Source organism: Lynx canadensis, chromosome A2, assembly GCF_007474595.2.
Source record: "Lynx canadensis isolate LIC74 chromosome A2, mLynCan4.pri.v2, whole genome shotgun sequence".
In the NCBI taxonomy this organism is placed as follows: domain Eukaryota; kingdom Metazoa; phylum Chordata; class Mammalia; order Carnivora; family Felidae; genus Lynx; species Lynx canadensis.
Genome location: NC_044304.2, coordinates 23,991,161 through 24,013,737, shown reverse-complemented (window position 1 = coordinate 24,013,737; position 22,577 = coordinate 23,991,161). Strand labels below are relative to the sequence as shown.

Sequence of the window (22,577 nt, the reverse complement as noted above, 5' to 3'; positions counted from 1 at the left end):
CCAATATTTTGCCACCTTAGGGAGGTTTCCTGGCCACAGTGCCTAAAGTCATTCCCCCCACTCAATGCCTGTCCACACATGCAATGCACGTCATCATCTCACAGCATGTGATTTATCACCTCCCTCCACCCCCCTGCTTAGGAAACCTAAGTTGTGTCTCCTTGGTACTGGTCTGCCTCTCCCACTAGACTTAAAGCTCCATGAGTTGGGTGAAGACTATACATACCTCATTCACCACAGCAGCCCCAGTGCCATCCTGGCACTTGGCATTAAGTGGGTGATCAATAAGTACTTGTGCTTAAATGAATTTCGGAATAATCTGAAGTTCTACCTTTTCCCGAATCCATGTCAATATATTCTATCCTTAGTACTCATGTTGTGATAACATATGATCATCCAGTGGTTGAATTTAACCACACTCTGCTGACTTTTCTCAGGCACATGAAGGATCAGAATAAAAAGGTGGCCAACCTCAAGCACAACCAACAGTTGGAAAAGAAGAAGAATGCCCAGTTACTGGAAGAAGTCCGCAGGCGAGAAGATAGCATGGCTGATAACTCACAGCACTTGCAGGTGAGCTCAGGCTCCTCGTCTTTATACCTAAATAATTGGAGATTGACTTCCTCCGACATGCATCCTTTGCTGTGGAAAAATATGCACAGAAATGGGGGCCTTGCCTTAGCTCTGAGTCCAGCACTAACCGTGTACTCCCAGAGAACCCAATATGTCTTTACAATTATGGAGTATCATTTTCAGAATGGTGCCCAAGAAGAGCTGATTATGCTATAAAATCTAATACTGCACAGAGTCTCTTGGTTCCTATACCTCACCTTAAAAAGTAAGGGCTGCATTTATAAAGTTGGCAAGAAGCTTAAAACATAGAAGCGTCCTCCTTTTAGAATTATATTTAAGTGGCTTTGGCGTTTGTAGAAGGGTAATGTATGCGTGTTATCACAGAAGGTATTTGAAAAAGGATGCTTTCAGATAGTTTACAAAACTGGTTTTGTTTTGTTCAAAACTCTGAGGCTCTGAGGCAGATCATTATTCTGTCTTCTCTGTGGAATATAGTTATCTCTGAACGGACAGCCCTATCTGAGAAACCAACTGGCTGACTGAAAACACCAATTTTTCCTCATTAACCATCCCTATTTTTGGCAAAGGAGCTCTCCCCATGTGCTCAATAAAACATTCAGGCTAAAACAGGGCATTTGCTTTGAAGTTCCTTTATTTATTCCAATGTGCTTTAAACAGAGTAGTTTAAGTTCAACTTGGCCAGAGTTCATGTTACATTTTGCTTATTAATTAGTGTCTTTCTGTAGTTATATATCAGGTTTCCTCCTTGGAGACAGAAGAAGTTAGATACTTTCAATATGTACTCACAGTTCATCTTTTTAATTGACCAAAAGAGAAATAAGTAATTATTCTAGGGTAGGAAATACAAGGAAATGTCTCGCACAGAGCATGGCACATGGAGATTACTTAGTCACTATTAGTTTCTTTTTCCTCTGTATCCTAGAGCTGCCTTAATGGTTTCAGTCAAGCCCCTTTGTTTGGATACCTGATTTGGTTTGCACAGTAGTAACATCAGGTCCTTTGTTCAGGCATGGGACCACCTTCACATGGACCATTAGCTTATTTGAATCCACAACTTCCTCCGTGTTCTTGTCCCAGGATTTTGGACCTTAGTTTCCCCCCCAGTCATATGAGATATTAAATTGGAGCCTATAGACTGAGATGATGAGAACTGAAATTTGTAGAACATTTTATTGCCAGGCATACAGTCTCATTTTTTTCTTCACCACAGTGTTAGTGATTTTACATATGGTAAAATTGGAATCTCAGAAAAGTTATCAAGCGACATACTAGTAAAAGAGTGGAGGTATACCTGACTCCGGGTCTCCCTGCTTTCAAGAAACTAATGTAGAGGAACCATAACAGTAGTAGCTATCATTTATAGAATTTTTCAGTATACTAGGTACTGTGCTGTGTACTTTATAGCACCTATTTAATTCTTATATGAACTGGGTTAGTTGGGACTCTTAGTTGCAAGTGACAGGAACACAACTCAGTCTTAACTAAGCAAAAAAGGGCATCAGTTAACTGAAAAGGACAGTTAACTGAAGGGTGGACTTCAGGCCTGACTTCATTCAGATATTCCAACAGTGGCATTAGGAATCCATCTCTACCCTACTCATAGTTGCTCTTTGTTGCTTTGATTCTTAGGAAAGTTGTCCACAGTGGTGCCAACCATGGCCATCAGCAGCCAGCCTCCATTGTGAGTGCAGTCACCTTGGGGGAGGAGAAAAGTTATTTCTTAGTGGTTCTAGCAAAAGTTCAAAGAATGAAAGAATGCATATAGACAAGGCCAGGATGTGACCACCTGGAGCTTAGAGGATAGGGGTTAGCCACACCCAGGTCATATGGGCTGAGAGTGGGAATAGGTGACTTCCCACAAAAAAGAAAGGAGTGTGTTGGTAGAAGTTATGCTGGACAGTAAAACTATAGAGTGCACTACAACCATCTACATGGTGGTTTAACTGTTATCCCATTTGATGTTTGAGAAGAAGGAGGCTGAGAGGTTACATAACTTGCCCAAGATTACTTGGCTAGTAAGTGGCAGAACCAGGACTCAAACTTAATCTGACCATCTTTAGATGGTGAGAGTTCTGGAGAAGAGTTGTAAGAGGACGACAAGAAAACTGTTGAGTGGTGGAGAGTCTTCCTGGAGCGGTTGGGATTAGAGCTGAATGAGTCTGATATGGGAGGGATGCAGCAGTAGGGACAGCACTCCAGGCAAGAGAACCATCAGCAAAGGTATAGAGTCTGAGTAGAGCAAGGTACAGTCAGGGCACAGAACATAGCAGACGAATTGCGTGTCGTTTTCAGTGATGTAAATATTACTATCTTTCTTTAACTGATTTTGGAGCTTGAATACCCAGGATTTATTCCAAGCTTCAGAATTTACTAGCTGAATGTGCTTGGGCAGATGACTTACTCTCCCTTGGCTTCAGTCTCCTCATCTGTAAAATGGGACTAATCACAATTACATCTACTCCAGAGTTGCTCTGAGGATTAGAGTCAATGCATATAGAGACTTTAGAATTGTACTTGGCACAATCTATGCTCATAGTAAGTGTTAATGATTAACTGTTATTATGAGAACGAAGAAAAGGTAAAAGGAACATTTTGTGAAATTGTCTATGATATATGTGGGTATTTATACAGTTCTACTCTGTTACGTGTTGAGCATCAAAGTTGCTGTCATTTCTATTTATAGTCGTTTCTTTTCTAAGGACACATCTAGTTGTGGAAATTAATGTCTTGTTTTGACTCATGAACTTTTGCATAGCAATATTTTATAAGGGGCCTTGATAACTACCTCATAGACCTATTCATAAAAGATAGCATGGTCTGGAATTACTTAGTTGCATTCCTGACCACCCCAAATAAAGGATAGCATTTGAAATGCAATAAAAAGTAATCACGATTAATTTTGATGAAAATGTCTCTGATTAAGGTTAATAGAGAGTGAAACTCCCACTTTCTTGGATTGTTAAGCAGATATACTCAGATGCAATAATTACTGCCTTTTGAGGACAGAACTTTCCTTTCTTGGGACATTTGATTTTTTAATGTTACTGTTGTTTTAAGTATTTCCTGTTTATGAGTTAGCTTCTTAATCCTTTTATTTTTTTTAAAAAAATTTTTTTTTCAACGTTTTTATTTATTTTTGGGACAGAGAGAGACAGAGCATGAACGGGGAGGGGCAGAGAGAGAGGGAGACACAGAATCGGAAACAGGCTCCAGGCTCTGAGCCGTCAGCCCAGAGCCCGACGCGGGGCTCGAACTCACGGACCGCGAGATCGTGACCTGGCTGATGTCGGACGCTTAACCGACTGCGCCACCCAGGCACCCCTCTTAATCCTTTTAATAAGTGTCTGTCAACTAGGATCTTGTTTGGTTGGTTACATGGGTGGTGGATTGGTTGGTAGTTATGGGATTGACACCTACTAAATTTGATTTTTTCTACACTAGTTTTTTTGTAATGGTTGGACGTGCTGACTTCTTGAATCAGCCAACCAAATAGGTATCATATCCAGAGAAATATCAGGTAGAGTGTTTTCTGCAACAATAATAGCTGTTGGATCAGATTCCAAAGGAGAGATTGAAGAGATTCAGCCTGTTATTAAAATTGGAGACAAAGTTGAATATATTCAAACCAGGACATAATAGCAACAGGCAAAAACTGGGCCGTTTTAGTCCAATCTAGATATACAGTCATGCTAAGAAACATTTCACAAACCCAACCTTCTTTAGTTCTTAGGTTTATAGTTTTATGGCAGGAGTTGCATACTCAGATGCCTTCAGGGTCTAGGTTATTAGCATAAATAAGAAACAGGTTTGCATGTAAGAAAAAATTATTATGTCTCATTCTTTCAGCCTTTTAATTTTCCTTTTTGGTGGAGATGCATCAGTTAGCAACTGCCATAATAATGCTGTGTAGCAAATCATCCCAAAACCCCGTGACTTTAAAGCATCAATAGTTATTCTCACAGATTTTTCAGGCTAAGTGGCTCAGCTTCTCCAGAGTAGACTTGGGTGGGCATGCCTTTTTCTCACTGCAGGTCTGTGGGTGGCTGGAGCAGTTCCATTCCACATGTTTTTATTCTGAGACTCAGGCTGAAGGGGTGTCAGTGACTTAGGAGAAACTCTTCTGATGATAGTAGCAGAGGCACAGAGAGTAAGCAAAAACATACAAGGTTTCATAAAGCCTAGACTTAAACTGACATTTTTTCACCCCACCCCACTGGCCAAAACAAGGCACATGGCTGAGCAAATAAGCAAGGATTGGGGAAGTACTCTCCCCGTGAAGAGAACATTTTACAGGGGCAGATACAAGGAAGGGTAAGGGCTTGAGGCCAATTGTTCAATCTGTCAAAAGAGATAGGATTTGTAGAAATATTTCCCTACATAAGAAAAAACAATGACATAGACATAATGAAAATTACATCCTAGTATATGGATATGATAGAGAGTGGTAGGGACTGTGAAGAACTCAAGAGCCCATGGGTCATCAAAAGGAATTGAGACCACTAAGCTTTGGCTGAATGCTGCCACAAAGGTAGGTCTAGGGTTGAGAGACCCTATGATTGCCATAAAATAGAAATTTTATGTGGAATCTATGGGTTTAGTTCACTTTTAAAAAGCACTGTGGGTTCTCTGAAGCACATGTGCAATGGAATTGACCACTGGTTGTCTCTGTTGCACAGCCCTGCATTCTGATCCCACTGGCTTCTCATGATACAAGTGAAGAGACCAGCACCCTAGCTAGCCCAGCTTGATCCATTAAGGACAGAAGACAGTTTAGTGCATTTGTCCTGAGTCCTTTTCCTTTTTTGTCTGAAAATACCTTGAATACCTTGAATTATTGCCCCTTGGAGAAAATACCCACAATCTATAGGAATAGAGAGTGTTCTTGATTTAACTTCTTAAATCATGTTTTGGAGAATTTGGCAAGGAGAGCAGGAAGGGAGAGATAAAGAGCCATGAAGCTGAACTGTCCAGTTTTCAAATACTGACCCTTATTACTATTAGCTTAGGAGTAAGGCTGGGAACCTCTCTGACTCTCACTTTTTTTCATCCATAAGTGGGAATTACAGTCTCTACCTCCCTGGGTGGGTTAAATAAGATACACTTTATGAAAGGGCCTTGCACAGTACCTGATCTATGTAGGGTTCAGTTACTAGAGCTTTCTCCCAGAGAGACTGATAATGAGCTTTTAACCATAGAAGACAGTGACCATTGGGAGTATCGTCCAACAGATCCTTTGCAACTATTTTATACTGATGAGTAATACAGATATAGAGCATACAACAATAAACGAAAGTTTCCAATAAAACATTAAACAACATATTGGGCAATAAGGAGGAAAATTAAAACATTTTTCAAGTTTATGTTGAATTGTGTGTTAAAGGTGAATGTAAGATCATGATTTTTTTGTACAATTCTGTAGAACTGTTCCCCAAGACACAGATTGTGGAGGATGATATTTATGTCTGGCCTTGGGGCTTTGGGCTTCTGTGTGTCCCCTTAGAGATTGCATGGAGATTTTTCAACAAGGTGTCTTTCCGGAGATTCACACTAAATCGTCATTACCAGAATGGGATGCATTCCCACCCCATACCCCCAGCCTCTAGCTATTTCTTGCTGAGTAAATATGCCAATTTGAAATCCCATTGGACATCTTTGTAGATTTTGGCTGCAATTTTCCCTGTGCAGTTATCGAGTTAATGAACTAACATTCTAAGAAATGCACAAGCCAATATTTTATGCTCTTTTTCTGTTGTATGTCTGCAGAATTCTCTTCAATTTATTGCCTGAAAACTAAAGTCTGTTCTTGTGTGCTTCCGTTTCCAAAATAGGTTCCCAGGGAACTGTAAAGTTTCTTCTCTGCCAGTGGTTAAATCCAAGTGTGATGAGTTTAAAAAGCAAATGAATGTTCCCATTTATTCTTGTCCTTTTAGTAGAGTTCTAAAAAATAAAAAAAAAAGCTAGAAAGACAATTTTATTTTTCAATTTGTGTGAGCCTCTACATCCATGTCTTTTTTCCAAGGGGACTTCCTTTACTTTGCTTCTCCAATTAGAGTTAGAGGAAGTGTAACAGCTAACAGAGGAAGTGTAACAAACAACATAAACCTCAAAAAATGCATAGCTTTCAGCAAAACATATAGTTCATTATGAAGTTCCCAAGCATTAGTAAGTTGTTTCTTTGCAGAGGGACACATATGTTTTAAGCAGCAATTTTTTAAGCCTCATATCTCTATGTTCATCTCTCCAAGTCACTGAGTTAAGTTCATTTCTCTTTCAATTCCCTAAGCTTAAAATTGTTACTCTAACTGTGATCTATGTTCCTGTGTTATGGTACACTTCTAAGTACTGCCATTAGAAGAAACCTGACCAGTGGAGTTAAGAGATCCATCATTGTCAAAACACGTTTATTCAGTTCCTGGTTTTTCATGGCTGTTCAGTAGGCACAGTGTAGAGTGATTTAGAGAGGCTCCATTTCAGCCATCTTGTTCAACATATGGAAAGATGCGAAAAGTTCTCCAAACACAGGTTTAAAAGAAAAATCCACATTTGTTCAAAATTGCATTAGAATTTAATATGATTTCTTTTAACACTCAATGCAAGGTGTTTTGTTTGCCTTGGGATTTTCAATCTTGATGTGTAGAGATTGGGATGTTCCATTAAGTTGTGAATAAATTCCATCACATTGTTGAAATGTGGACCGAGCCACGTCCAACATTTCCAGACTCTGTTCATGGTTTCAGACAACAAGAAATACTCAAGTATTTTTGAGTCTGCGGAGGGCACAGAATGTTGGAGGGTAGGACTGAGGTTTATTACAGAAGTGCTTTCTTTCCTTGGGGATTTATTTTGACATTTGTTTTTCTTTCACACTATAATCCCCCATGAGCTAAAAATGACTTTTGTTACAACAGATCCCTATAGGCAGTCTCAGAAAATCTTATTTGAAAATTAGTTTCTGGTAGCCTTGAGTTGAGTAGTTACTCTTTGTAGTAACTCAGACTGTCAGAGGTGATGAGGCATCCTGTGCAATGTATTTGAGAACTAAACATTTGTTAGAAATGTTCCAAGAAGCCCCGTGAAATCATGTAAATAAAACTTGTATGTGGAGTTTTTCTTCTTTCCTCCCAATAAAGTATTGTTTGTTTTTCCAAATGTGCAGTAACTTGCATGTTTCTTCTGAGAAACATATTTTGCTTTTTCCTGAGGATTTGTGACCTAATCTTCCACTTCATACAGCCCCTCTGTACAAACACAATATATTTCTATGGAAAAGAGAGGTTTACCTTTAATCAACCTAGTAGGTAGCCTAATCTACCTACTAAATTACCCCCTGGAGACAGAGTGGGGTTCATTATTCTTTTCTGAAGGGTTTTCAGGTTTCACTCCATTAGTGGCTCTTAGTCTTCAGCAAAGTGAATGTTTGTCAAAGGCTGAAGATCCTACAGAATGAAATGCAACATATTTGTCAAATTAAATCATTATTATTATGGAAATAGAGTCCTGAATGCCCTGGGATGACAAAGCTTGAGGAAATGGGAGATGGAGAAAGGAAACTTGATGGAATAATATGGTAATCTCTTACTCATTTTGAAGGAGGCTCCTAAGAAGGATCCGACTATTTTTTAGATATTATTCCATTTTCTCTTTTTGGTCCCTGAAATATAAATTGTTAAGGGAAAGGCAGCATGCATCCTCCCCTGTGCTCCCCAGTGAGAATTAGAAGCTTTCATAGATCTACTTCAGGTCTAAGGAGAGAGGGGGGCTTGCTTTGTAGAATCTGCCTTTCTTCTATTTACCTTTAACTCTGACCTCTGGGCTTACTTTGAGGTGAGGCTTGGACCATAAACTGGAGACACCATTTTTATATGTTTATTAAAATCACTGCAGATAATCAGTTTAGTCAACAGCAATAACAACAAATCCCAGCCAGAGCTCTGGGTGCTTCTCAAAGTGCTTCCATGGGGGTAATCTTCATGCTGGATCTTCCCATTGATTTTGGGATTGGCTGGGGGCAAGTTTGTATGTTTTCATTTTATAGATGGGGAAACTGAGCCTCAGGCAGTTGTTCACTGACTCATCTGCAATTGTAGGTATCCTTAAAGTCAAAGCTTTGAGGAAGTACTGATGCTTAAGAGTTTTTCCTGTGAGGGGCGCCTGAATGGCTCAGTTGGTTGAGTGTCCGACTTCGGTTCAGGTCATGATCTCACGGTTTGTTAGTTTGAGCCCCCACATTGGGCTCTGTGCAAACAGCTCAGAGCCTGGAGCCTGCTTCAGATTCTGTGTCTCCCTCTCTCTCAGCCCCCCCCTGCTCATGCTCTCTCTCTCTCTCTCTCTCAAAAATAAACATGAAAAAAATTTTAAAAAAAGTTTTTCCTGTGAAGGTCAGACAACCTCAGCTTTTGGAAACTGAAGAAATTGATTCCCCAGGCAAAAGTTTCTGAACCAAAAGTGCATTAAAAGTCACTGAGAAAAGAAACCTTTAGGGTGTGTACTTGGGAGCATCTGTAGCAGGTGCAGTATAATTTTCAAAGTAGAGAGAATGAAGGAATTACTGAAGAACCCACACTTTGAAGGCAAGGGGATTGAAAGAAGAAAATAATGCTGACAGCACACCTTATTTTCTCAGAGGTAGAATTCACATGATAACTCACACACACTAGGGACCCAGAAATCCCTAAAGGACAGTCATGTTCAACATGCATCAAAAAAAAAAAAAAACCAAAAAACAAAAAACCAGTACAGTTAAACCAGCTCTTCCTGGTCAGGGTAATTATGGCAGCTTTACCCTGAGATATGACTACCAGAGGTTAGTCAGGGGAGCACCTGCAAATCACAGTGCATGTCACCCCAACATCAATAACCTCTTTTTAATAGATGCTGGTATTTCAGCATGTTGCTATGCAAGGCAGAGACCTGGGCATGGTTAATTTTTTAAAATGTTAACTTTGACTTATGGCTTTGTCCAGAACATTGCTAAACTGTATATTCTAACACTCCAGATTAAGGAAATGACAATCAATGACATGGGCAATGATTTAGATGGAAATCTTGCAAAAGGAAAATACAACTATAAAATCTGTTCCTAGTCACTTAATAGTCTCTCCTGTAATACACATTTGGGAAGTTGGTAATTTGAATTTATGACACTTTTAATTTATTCTCTGGTATTACACTTTCCCTCTACATCTTACTTATTTATGTTGCCTGGAAAGCCCCTGCAATGTTTAGAAATTATAAGTTTTTCTTACTAGCAAGGACCTTACACTTTATTTAATACAAGCCCCTTGCTTTGCTGCTGAGGGATGTCAGGCCCAGCAAAGGCACATGACCTGCCCAAGATTCCAGCTGGAGTTATTGGCAGAGGGGAGACCAAATCTCAGGCCTTGTGCATCCATGTCTGGTGGCATTTATGTAGCCCACTGAAGCTATATGTCTGCCTTCAGTAGGATTTGAATCATTACTGTAAGCCCCAAACTTGGGCTTGTGCTCTCTCAGCACTGGATATTAGATTGGCCATTTAGGATGACATAAAATGATTCCTCAGAGTACACTAAGCTTTGTGCAAAGTTTATTTTTTTTAATGTTTATTAATTTTTTTTAGAGAGAGAGAGAGAGAGACAGAGTGTGACTGAGGGAGGGGAAGAGAGAGAGTGGGAGACACAGAATCTGAAGCAGGCTCCAGGCTCTGAGCTATCAGCATACAGAGCCCAACATGAGGCTCAAACCCACGAACCATGAGATCATGACCTGAGCTGAAGTCAGATGCTTAACCGACTAAGCCACCCAGGCACTCCTGCTTTATGCAAAGTTTATAAACAGAGTATTCTATCATCTTCTGTGACTCTTTTTTATGTCTTTAAATTGGAATACGTAAAGAAGTGCCAAGTCCTTGGTGAAGAAAATTGTGAGAACAGACTATATAACTTAGGACTTTTTAGATGGTAAATAAAGATCTGTTTAAGTTATTTATACCTTTGCCACTTTCCTCAACCATAAAGGGATGTCACCTGTAAAGGGACTCAGGAAGTCTCTTGTCATAGAAAAGAAGCGTGGATTGCTTAAACATTTCAACAATAAGAATATTAGCCACTACTTTTTATTGAGCAATGAATTATCCTAATGATAATGTCTTTGGTTTAGTTCCCTGCAAAACTGAGAGTGAGATTAACATTCAGGAGGTTTATTGGGACAGGGGGATCTCAGGAAGAGAGAGAAGCAGGACTGGGCACTGGAGAAGTTGAACTGGAATGTAGTTGCAAGGGATGCTCAGTATTTCCCATCAGCACCCCATGGAGGTGGGGTGGCCATTTTGAGGGAGTTGACCCCAATTCAGATGAGAGGGCTGGGCCTTTGTTACCCCTCATCAATAAGTAAGTGGATCCCAGCAACCTCTGGGAAGGGCATAACCTTGGAAGGCACATCCCTCACAACTAAGGAAGGAATGCCTTAGTCCTGAAGAGGAATCTGGGCAGGACACCACTTCATCGACAGTGAGTATGTGATGTGTATGTGGTATTCTCCTCTTTGACGCCCATGGAAGACACACACAGTTGGTCTCAGGACTCTTGCCTACCCAGCTTCACACTTCTTTTCAATACAAAAGACCAAACCTAGTTAAAAACTAATCCTAGTTGGCCAAGTTGCTCTGTATACCTGTTGACTTGTTTAATCTTCTCAAGAAGCTTCCCAGGTAGCTACCATCTTTGGAACCATTGTACCATTGAGAAGATTGGGACTTGGTGACGTTAAAAAGAGAAGGAACTGGCATTCTTTCTCAGGTCTCAGTCATGAGTGGGTGCACTCCTCTCTCCTGTGCAGACTGTTTCTTTATATGCTTACTGGTCCCAGTAACTGTGGCACCAGTGAAGATGATGGTCAAGCTACTCCAAAAATGGAAGAATTAGATAGCATAAACTTGGGTAAGGAGGCATCATGTGAATTTTGTGGAATAGTGGATAAGTTTTTTCTTTTCTTTTTTTTTTTTTTTTTTTTTTAAATAATGGGAGATACTGGGATCTTCTTCAGGGCATGCAACGCTCTGCCCTGAGTTCTGCAAGCAGCCCCACTGATGCTTTTTGAGGACATTTGTGTGCCAGGTACTGTGCTACTTGTTGCAGTTTAACAGTTGGTAAGACAAGATTCTTTACCTTTGAATATCTCAAGATCTTTTTCCTGATAAAGATGTCCTTCCCTGGGCATCTGATTTGCAGCAGCTTCTGTAAGTGAACCAGATCATGTGTTCCTTGGCTGCTTCTTGCTCTGGAATGAAAAACCGTTGGAAGGAGGTAGCCATGAGGGTATGTCTGCAGCTGGACAAGTCAGAACAGAAGCTTCTAGAAGGCTATCTGAACCACAGGTCTGCTCTGGGCTACCAGGGGTTGAGTGGGTAAGGAAAGAGAGTACCAAGGCAGTTGGGGATGTGGGTTCTAGTCTAGGCTCAGTCACTAATTAACCATGTAATCTTGGGCAAGTGATTTTTTTTTTCCCTCTCTGAGCCTGTTTTCTCATCTACAAAATGAGAGGCTTGTATTGGGGTAAGTCCCCTTTCAACTCCGAAATCCTGGCATGCTGAGACTAACTTAAGGGTGCATTCATGTGATAATTAAAGGTGCCATCCAAGAGGGCAGCTCATGGACAACTGGGGATGCTGCTGCCCACATAGAGCATCCATGTCAGTAGCAAGGATGTCTTCCAGTTGGGAATCCATTGGTCTCCTTCAGTACCAGCTGTGGTGCAAATATATTATTTGGCTTTAAATATCATTTATTCTAAACTCTTTCTCTTCTCTATCTGAAGTGCCACATCTGCCATTTTGAGAAAACTGTTGTGTGCACTAAAACATAATGTTTTCTTTCTTCAGAGTAGTTGGTTACAATAACACATCCACCGATTGCTACTTTTTTAGTATAAGATAAAGATTAGAACTGTGACAGTCTGGACACAAGATACACAATGCAGGAACTCCTCAGAATTGAGCCACCTGGGTTTCAGACTTCTTTCTCAAGAGCAGGATCTATGTGGCTTTTAAATGTAATTGTTGGTGAAGTAGACTATTATTTTAATAAGCCACTATGTCATAGTGGCTATTTTCTCCCTCAAGTATGTGGGTCATAATGAACTGTGGGAAAATGGAAAGAGACTAATTTGACAAAAACCGGGTTGATCTGATCTAGGTTCACATTTCCCAAAGCATGTTTATCAAAGTGAAATTCTATGAGATATCATTAGAAGAAAGGATTCCATTTGTCAAATGTTTTTGGAAAGCAATACATACTCTATCCTGTGCTTGGAGAACCACGATGCATATTAGCATAGTCAAGACTCTGGATGTTCTGTAATCAAGAGACCTGTTTAATGTTCTTTAATCCAAAATTTCTCCAAGTCATTTAATGAAAAGAATTTTTCTTTTCCTGGAACATCTGTTTACATTGCAAAGAGTTAGTATTTTATGGAACTTGGGTAAATGCTGTTCTAGACAATTCACAGTGCTGATAACTGAGATATACAATTAGCTCTTTGATTATAGTTTGAGATTGAAAAAACTCTGCAGTGACACTGTATTAAGCATAAAATTATCTTTGATGAATAAGAATTCACCTGGGCATCTTGCAGTGTCTTTGCCTGCCACTTGATTAAAAAGCAGTTTTGGGGCGCCTGGGTGGCGCAGTCGGTTAAGCGTCCGACTTCAGCCAGGTCACGATCTCGCGGTCCGTGGGTTCGAGCCCCGCGTCGGGCTCTGGGCTGATGATGGCCCAGAGCCTGGAGCCTGCTTCCGATTCTGTGTCTCCCTCTCTCTCTGCCCCCCCCCGTTCATGCTCTGTCTCTCTCTGTCCCAAAAATAAATAAACGTTGAAAAAAAAAATTTTAAAAAGCAGTTTTGTTAGAATGATTGGCCAAGAGAATTCTACCTCTGATATACTTTTTAAAAATTGCACCTCATTTAAAAAGCTGATGTTTACGACAAGCACAGTGATATTCCCTATCACTTCTTGACTTTGGGATCTACACTGACTTCTGATCATAAACTCACATAATGCTATGCCCCAAATCCAAATTAGATGAAGAATGCTTTGGAGGAATAAGTGGAAATTATTCCAACCTTAAAATACACAATTGAATTATTTTAGGTATTTGTTGTCAATTCTCGTTTGGACATAGTTTTGCCCTCTTCCCACTAAAGCCGTTCTTTGGTATGTGGACTGTAGTGCTTTAGGTTCCTGCTATGCTGCCAAAATCAATTGTACGGGTTGAAAATGAAGCACAGAGCGTCCCTGTGTTGTTACTAGCAGGCTTGTTTTTATTTTGGTTGTACTTATTTGGCTGTGAAAGGAACTTTATGAGAAATTAGAAAACTGCAAATTTGAACACGTTAACAGTTAAACAATAACCTTGAATGTATGTATGTCTCCTGGATGCCTGAGTCTGATCATAAATGAGCTTATAATTTCTGAATGAACTACACCTCTCTTAACCTGGCTTAATAAAGGCCTTACCCTTTTAGTCACCTTTCAGGTTATTTTGTCCTTTACTCTAAATGGGGGTTTAAGGCCATCCTAGACTATGTCCTGGTCGACTGGATAAAGTTTCACTTCACAGGAATTGCCACGTGTGCACAGGAGTCCAATGTTTGAGACAGGGTGGTAGTTAGCAGTGCGTCTTTGGGGACTAGGTAGTCTGGGAGGTACATTACAGCCAAAGGAGGACCCTCTTTTCAGCTGTAATAGGTTTTGTAACATTTTAAATTCTTCAGACTTGTTTTTTCCCCACATAAAAATAAGGTCATACATATCTCTATATTTTAAAGCTTATGAAATCGAAGTTGCATTTATATATTCTTTGATTCCACAGTCACTTGTGTCAGGCTCTGTACTAACCTCCTTGGTTTCTGAGACCAGGTTCTTCTCTCTCATTCTGTCTAATGGACAGACAAAACAACCATAAAGACATAAACATAACATAAGACATATCACGAGATGGGGAAATAATAGCCCAAAGAGATTTTTAAAAATAGGTTGGAGTAGATAGCAGTACAAGTTCAGAAGATGAACACTGTATGCAAAAGCAGCCTGAGTTTTTGCACCCAAGCCACCTCCTGTAGCTTTGTTGGGCTTCCCTGAAAATGTTTTCAGGCTGAGGGACGGACCCTTTCCCTGGTTCTGATGAGCACTACCTTCTGTTATTTATGAGTCAGGAAATATCATTGTATACACCCAAATATAAGCCACCCTGATTATATAGCCATCTACTATTTCTAAATTTCATAAAAAATGTTCACGTTTGACTATATAAATTTATAGGGGGTATAGATAAAATAGTCAAGATGTCTACTTATGATGCTTATTTTGTTTATTTGGTTACATCTTAAATCACTGATTACTTTTTGTCACTGTTATATTTAATGGCAGAATCTCACCCGAACTATCCACAAACATTCTGTACCCGAGAGCCAGTGACCCTCTGGAGGGGCTTTTCCATCACCTGGTACAGACTTCCCAGTCTAGTTGCCTTCGCCTCTGAGCACTTTGACCCCAGTACTTTGGAAACACATATATGAACAACTCAGTGGAGTCTTACAAAAAGCCACAGACACCCATTCACATAACATTAGCAGGGTTTGTTTGATAATTTTTGGATACATGTAAATATTTTTTTCTCTTTATCATGTAGAGCTATAATTGCTTTTTCTATGGTGTGCTTTTTCCACACTGGTTAAGAGAATGGATTCCTGGGTTGATTCCTGATGTTGCCACTTGCTACCTGTGTGATGTGAGAAAAGTTTCTGGATCTTAGGTGACGGTAGTACCCACCTCCTAGTGCTGTGGTCACTTAGGAAACAGCACTCAGCACAGAGTACACGTTGGCCAGTGCCACGAGGATGCTGATGAGGCTGTTGATGTCATGTTGTTGTTCCATGTTTACACTTGTTAGGGAGCCCCAGAGACCTCGCCATAGCCTGCAGCACCCTGTGCAATTGGTCCAGGTTTTCTTTGAGACTCCTTTCCTCCCATTGTCCCCTTCACTGAGTGCACCAGCACACCAGTCTCCAAGCCTGCCTGCCCTTGGAACTTGCTTTGCCCTTGACTAGAATGCTCTTTCTTCACATGCATGTGTAACTTATTCCTTTACTTCATGCAGGTCTCTGCTCACATGTAATCTCCTCAGAGAGCCTTCTCTGAATGTTCTTTCTAATTAATTGTTCTTGTAATTCTTTATGTCCCAACCTGACTTTATCTTTCCTCATCATGCATAGCTTAGCCTAAATATAGTATAGTTATTTGTGTACTTGTCTCCTAGCTGTCTTTCCATGAGCACATGGGACTTTGTCCATCTCCCTTCCTAGAATGTCAGATTCTCTAATGTATCTAGAACAGGATTGGCCCTTGGTAGGCATCTAATAAATATTTCTGACTAACTGAATGAGTGAATTATGATAAGTGAGCAGAAAGGAAAATGAGCTCCCATAGCATTTCTGTGGATTGGGAGCTGCTGACTTCACAGAGAGAGAAGGACCGGGGAGCTCTGTCCTGGAGGAAAGAGGATTGCCTCCCCCTGGCCAGCAGTGCATGGTGGGGGGCTTGGAGAGAACAGGGGAAGTGTGTTCCAACTGAGATTCTATGGAGGCCTCCTTGGAAGTGAGGGCTTATGTCTTACTGCTGCTGTTTCATTGCTAGTAAGTAATAAGATAATGATAACTTATTATTAATAACTGTGGGATAAGTAAATCACTGAATAATCAGACAATAGAAGATGTACCCGCTAGACCTTGTCATGAGGTTTGTTTGAACAGGGTTTCCTTTAAGAGGCATTCTTGTTCACACTTAAAGATGTGCATCTTTAGAGAGCTGCCCTGGTTATTTTTCCTTCCTCACTTCAGCTACAGGGGCACCGTCCCCATTGGAAGCTGCTTGGAGTGACCTTCCTTGAGAGCAGGGCCAGCAGCATAGTGAGAGAACCTCATTCCACCCTGGCCTCTGAGCAACGGCCTTGTGTGGCAGCACTCTCTATGCACACGTTTAGGAAACACAGTCTGCAGACTGCAAACATCTGGAGAAAGGTGGCAAAATAAGCAACAGGCCCCTTTGAGCAGGTTTTTCCTCCTATCTTAATTCTGCAGCAAAGCAATTCTGTTACGAATGTTCAGGTCTTTGATCTGATTAACTGTTGTAAGAGTGGAGAATTTTTCATTAAGAATGAGTTTGTTTATTGTTTAACTGGCATATGGGTGGAGTCCTAGAGTCATTTATAACTGTGCCGTGGGTACCTGCTGTGTGCCAGGCACCATGTAGGGGGCACTGAGTCAGTGTGAGTGTGATGGCTACATCATTGCCGCCATCTTCAGTAGTCTCGTTTTGACACTGTCATTTCCAAATGCATGTTTCCCCTCTCAGCCACCACCCAGTGGAGCTCGCATACACTTCCCTGCCCAACGGCTGTTACTCAAAAGCGTTCTGCAACACTCCTGGCCATTTTACAAGCTGCACAAGAGTCCTTACTCTTTTGTAATCACAACACAAGTTTCTTTCCTAAAACCAGAGTTTCCTATTGATCAGCAGCCTTATTCCCCACACTTGGTTCTCAAAGACATGTGACTATTAAGTTATGCTGCTGGCAAGATACTTTGTCACAAAAAAATGTGCCAGACTTTGGAAATGGTTCCAAAGGCTAGTTTCCCAAATTGTCTTGGAGAAAAGCCTGGCTCTTTGGAATAAATAATAACCTCTAAGGTGACTCCTTAGAATAAGGATGATGTACATGGAGATGGCATATTTTGTCAATTTATCTTTTTTTCCTCACACCCCATATTTAAATTTTGAAGTGAAGCAATCTACTTTCTAGGCATCATATGAATCATACTGAGTGAGTTTCCAACTTTTCATATGGCTGCTTCTATACAATTCTGCTTCTATACAATGAAAGATTCAAATCATTTACCACTACACAAAAGATTTATGTTGCCATCATTATGTTGACATTGTGGATGCCACTGACTCCTTGGAGGCCTAAATTATCTAGAAAATTCCCTGAGTTCTTCCTGATTTTCTTTTTATTCTAGATTTGGTTTTTGTTCCTTTCCCACTTCCCCTTTCACAGTGGAGGCTACATATCAATGGCCATCACTTTTCATTCTTTATCTATAGTTACACAGGTCTGTAATCTATTGCCCCTCCTTCCACTTTGTGGCTGTGTGGTATTGGGATTTCTTAATCTTGCTGTGCCTCAGTTTTTTCTCTTAAAAAGGGGATAAGAAGACTGACTATCTCACATATTTGCATGAACCAGTGACATCTCAGTGTAAGGTCATTACCACAGTTCTTTGTGCATGGCATGTGCTCAGCAAATTACAGACACAATTACTTTTGCCATCATCACCAATACTGTGGTTAGCATTGACAAAGTCATTTTCTGATACGATTGTTGAGGCCGTTGTTAATTTTAGGTTTTCTGTTAAACTCTCAATTCCGGGTTATACTGTATTAAAGATTTGCATGCCTGTTCTGGTAGTTTGGCACTGATTGGGAGAAAAATCTAAGATTTATGTCTTCATATATTTTCCAAGCATTGTAAATTTTTAAAACTTTTCTTAATGTTTGGCAGTAAGTCATATCCTCATTGTTTGAGCACTCATGCACATGTGGTATATATGCATGTCTATAGATGTATATACACACGTATGTATATCCATTCCCAAATTGTTTTATTTTTTACTTGAAACATCATAGCCTCCTTAATTCTGCTTGCTGGAGTTAGATGACTATATTTTCCACCTCTAAATTAAACACCCAAAGAATTTGACACGCAGGCACCAAAGTGGTAGCCTTTAAAAAGCCACTAACTTCACACAGACAGATACTTGAGACAGAAAGCCTTTTCTTCTTTGTGCTCACTTGGTGTCTGGCTTCACCTGGTTGGGTGAAGTGAACTATGGGTAGGTTGAGCTAAATATGGCCTTGCATACCCATGCGGTGGACAAGGGGTTCCCGTAAATCGAGAGGCTGGACGCTGTCTCCAGACTGGAGGCCATGGGAGCGAGGAGACTAAGGAGGAAATGGCATGGCTCCTGTGGCCAAGTGGTTTACCTGCAGTTGGTTTGGACCACAGAGCATACTCCAAAAGTACTTTGATGGCTACTTGGTTAATTTGATTGATGTTATGGGGTGTGGGAGGGAGGCAGGACCCCTGAAGAATAGTATTTATAATGCCTTGCACATACAGGCTGCAGAGGCAGCCACAAAACCAAGCTAAACATAAATTTTAACTATGAAATAAATTTTAGAAATGTTCTATATGCTTCCTCACCAGACTAAGTGCATGTAGCTATTACTCTTTCTTCTCATACCTAAAGCATTTGTTTGCCATCTTTATTGTTGCTTAAAGTTTGCAATTAAAACCTGACCTGACCAATATCCATGTATAGCTGTTTTGCTTAGAAATTAAGATTCTTGGGGCACCTGGGTGGCGCAGTTGGTTAAGCGTCCGACTTCAGCCAGGTCACGATCTCGCGGTCCGTGAGTTCGAGCCCCGCGTCAGGCTCTGGGCTGATGGCTCGGAGCCTGGAGCCTGTTTCCGATTCTGTGTCTCGCTCTCTCTCTGCCCCTCCCCCATTCATGCTCTGTCTCTCTCTGTCCCCCCAAAAAAAAAACGTTGAAGAAATTAAGATTCTTTTCTTTGGCTTTATTTTGCATAGAGGGCAAGTTGTTTCCCTTCCCGGCCTGAAGGTTGGCACTTGTGATTTGGCATCGTTATTTCTTTATTCGTCCTAGTAATTAACAAGAGCATTTTTTCCTGGCCAAGCCCATGTATTAATTACTTGCTTTTTCATGGTTCCTTGTCAAAATGTATGTGCATCTCAAGATAGATTGCTTTATTCCAGCTGGGTATTTATTGAAAATAATTCCAGGACGCCTCAGTCATCAGGGTGATCTATCACTTTTGGAAGTTTTGCCACAGTTATGAGCAGGAACTGGACAGTTGCTTTTCTGAGGCTGAATGTGTTGGGAATATATTTTAAGAGGTACCAGAAAGTGAAAGAAAGCTAATTGTGGAATGAGGTGTATGGCATTTAAGCTAAGACCTGAAGCAGGAATAGTAGCCAGTCAGGCAAAATGTTGAGGGAAAGAACATTGTAGGTAGAGGAAATAATATGTGTAATAACATGTGTACAGGTCCAAAGGTGAGCATGGGTTACCTCTTCAGAGGAAAAGCATGACACAACATTTAGAATTATCAAAAAAAAATAGTATATATCTCCTAGGGTTGTTGTAAAGATTAAATCTGATGAAGTTCATTAAATACTTAATGCTAGGCACAATAGCAACAATCTAGTAACAATAGATGTCATAATAACAACATCATTATTGCCTCCATCTGCTTTAAAGCTCTTCTCTGCACATAGTAACTCTTAAAAATACTTTAACAGACATAAAAGGAAAGGAGCATTATATTTCTAGGAACTACTCAGGCCTCTTATCCCCCAGGTTGTTCATCATTCAAGGTTTTCTCAGGCCCTAGCTTTCTTTAGACGTACTCTCTGTCTTCAAACAGATCTGCTTTGATTAGTGAATGGAGACAAGCAAATGGAAGTTGGACTGGAAACATTTATTGCAGTGATGAGAACTTGCAGAAACATGGGAAGAGACTTACATGTTTCTCTATTTATAGAAATCCAATTGATCCTTAGTTTGTAGGGTCAAAGAGGATGAGAACTTAAAAAAGAAAGAAAAATTTTCATTAAGTGTAATACAAATACAGAATACAGCTAAAAACACATGTATGTACAGCTAATGAATTTATAACACCTTTGAATCTACCACTCATGAAAGGACCTAGAACTTTCTAGTTATCCCAGAAGCCCTCCAAGTAATAGTGCTCAAATGAACTCATTTATTTCCCCCAAAATAACCACTGTCTTGATTTCTGTGGTAATCATTGTCTTACTTTCCTTTATATTTTTTTCTTACCCAGTTGTATATGCCTACATACAGTATATTAGATTTTTCCACTGTTTTGTCTGTTTGAAAACAAGATTTGAAAGTTCCGCTTTGGAGGAACTGGAATGAAATAAAAGTGGCCATGTTACGAAGACCCAAAGTCAACAAAATATAGTAGGCATAACTTGGAACTCAACCAGGGTTGGTGACAGAGGAAAATTCTAGGAGAAATTGGGGAGAGAGTGGAGGTGCATGCGAGAGAGTGGAAGAGCCCCTTCCCAGAAGAAAGCCTTCTGTCAGGTGAAGAGGTCTTGCCTTGGAGATTGTGCACAGCAGAATGGTAGCTCTGAGCTGGGAGTTTTAGGATGAGTTGTTTGTTTATACTAGTCTGGAGTTCCTCCTTTGAAAAAACCACAGTCATTTGCCCAGAGCCTGAGGCTCACCGGAGGGAGATCAACAGTCAGTGGATAGGAATAATGAAAGGAAGATGAGAGTGGGAGCCTCCCTCTGCTGGCCAAGGAAGAGTGACCCTGGACAAGGAGATGGAAAGAGAATCAGAGGTTGACTCTCTACTACAGGAACAAAGGGATGGCAGAACTCCCTGAGTTCAGTCATTACCTAAGGATCTTTAAGAAGGGAGAGGAGTTGGGGGAGAGAAGGCCTAGTTCTGAGAAGTTACTTCCAGTTAGTACTTACCTTTCTAACTTCACTATTATATGCCATTTTTAAAAGTCATGCTCAACCTCTTTATAGTTATTAATGTAGACTCTGAGACCCCAAACATAAATGGGGTTTTTGTTTCCTTTTAGAAGAACCAGAAGATCTGGGGAATAGTTTAAGCGCATGGCCCTTGAGGGCCTGGTGAGAGAGGAACCAGCTGGGAAAGCTTATGATAAGGCAAGTCCCCAGATCATCTCACAGCAAAGAGAGGATGGACAGGGATCCAACTGGGAACTGAGTTGCCCTCCATTCCCTGGGGGTGTGTTATAGGATCTCGATTTTAACTCTGCCATTTCTATTGACTAACTACATACACATTTTTTTAAAAAGAGGGTGGAGGAGCTCCCTGGAGTCAGTTACTTGAAACTATTTATTGAGCTTCTCCTGAGTGCCAGCCACTGCACTGAACATTGGAATCAGCAAGATTATAAGACTCCCATCCTCATAGAGTTGTCTTCTAGGCATGAAGACCGACACTGAACAGGAAATTAATGATAAACTTGTTGAGTGCTGTGGAGGAGAGGCATGAGGGAGGACTTACCATGGGCTGCCCAGCTGGAGGATTTGGCTAGAAAAGTCCGTGGTGATCTTGTCTACCCTCTTCATGTTTCACATATAGAGATGGAAGGTAAGCGAGTAAAGGGGGATCTCTTATTCAAGGCAGTGTGGTTAGCTGGTGATAGAGTCAGAATTCAAACCCTATTCTTGCTTGTGTCCACAGTATGGAACTGGAAGATCAGAAGTCTGTGGTGAGAGTAATTTATCTCAGTCCCTGATAAATGATGTAAACTCCTTGTGTGTCCTCCATTTGTTCCCATTTTTTATAAAATGTTCCAGGGCGCCAGGGTGGCTCAATCCCAGTTAAGTGACCTCGTTCAGCTCAGTACAATCTTGTGGTTCGTGAGTTTGAGCCCCACGTCAGGCTCTTTGCTGACAGCTCAGAGCCTGGAGCCTGCTTGAGATTCTGTGTCTCCCTCTCTCTCTGCCCCTCCCCCGCTATCACTCTGTCTCTCAAAAAATAAATAAACATTAAAAAAATTTTTTTAATGTTTCATTAGGGGAACAGTGGGAGTGTAGAAGCCAGAATCCTGGTTCTCTGTTTGAATTTAGATACAGCTTGTAGTTCTTGAAATACCCTCAGGGAGCAGATTTTGCTAAGCCTCTGGACCTTTCACTGCTCATTTTTGTTTTTTTCTCACCCTACATGCCTTTTTGGATTTAGTTACCTGAGACTTGTGGTGCCTTAAGTGTCCAGCAATTCCACGTCATTTTTCTGTAATAATTGGACACCTGTTTAATGATGTGTACACTATTTAAGATAACTTGAAAATATTTTTA

General features: G+C 40.6%; 1 protein-coding gene across 1 annotated transcript in view; it reads left to right on the top strand.

Moving 5' to 3' along the window:
* ERC2 (ELKS/RAB6-interacting/CAST family member 2) overlaps positions 1 to 22,577 on the top strand; it is a 937,319-nt gene that overhangs the window by 512,657 nt on the left and 402,085 nt on the right. Inside the window, exon 13 of the mRNA XM_032592316.1 lies at positions 438 to 573. Coding sequence (XP_032448207.1) covers positions 438 to 573 — 136 coding nt within the window. The remainder of the gene's footprint in view (positions 1 to 437; positions 574 to 22,577) is intronic.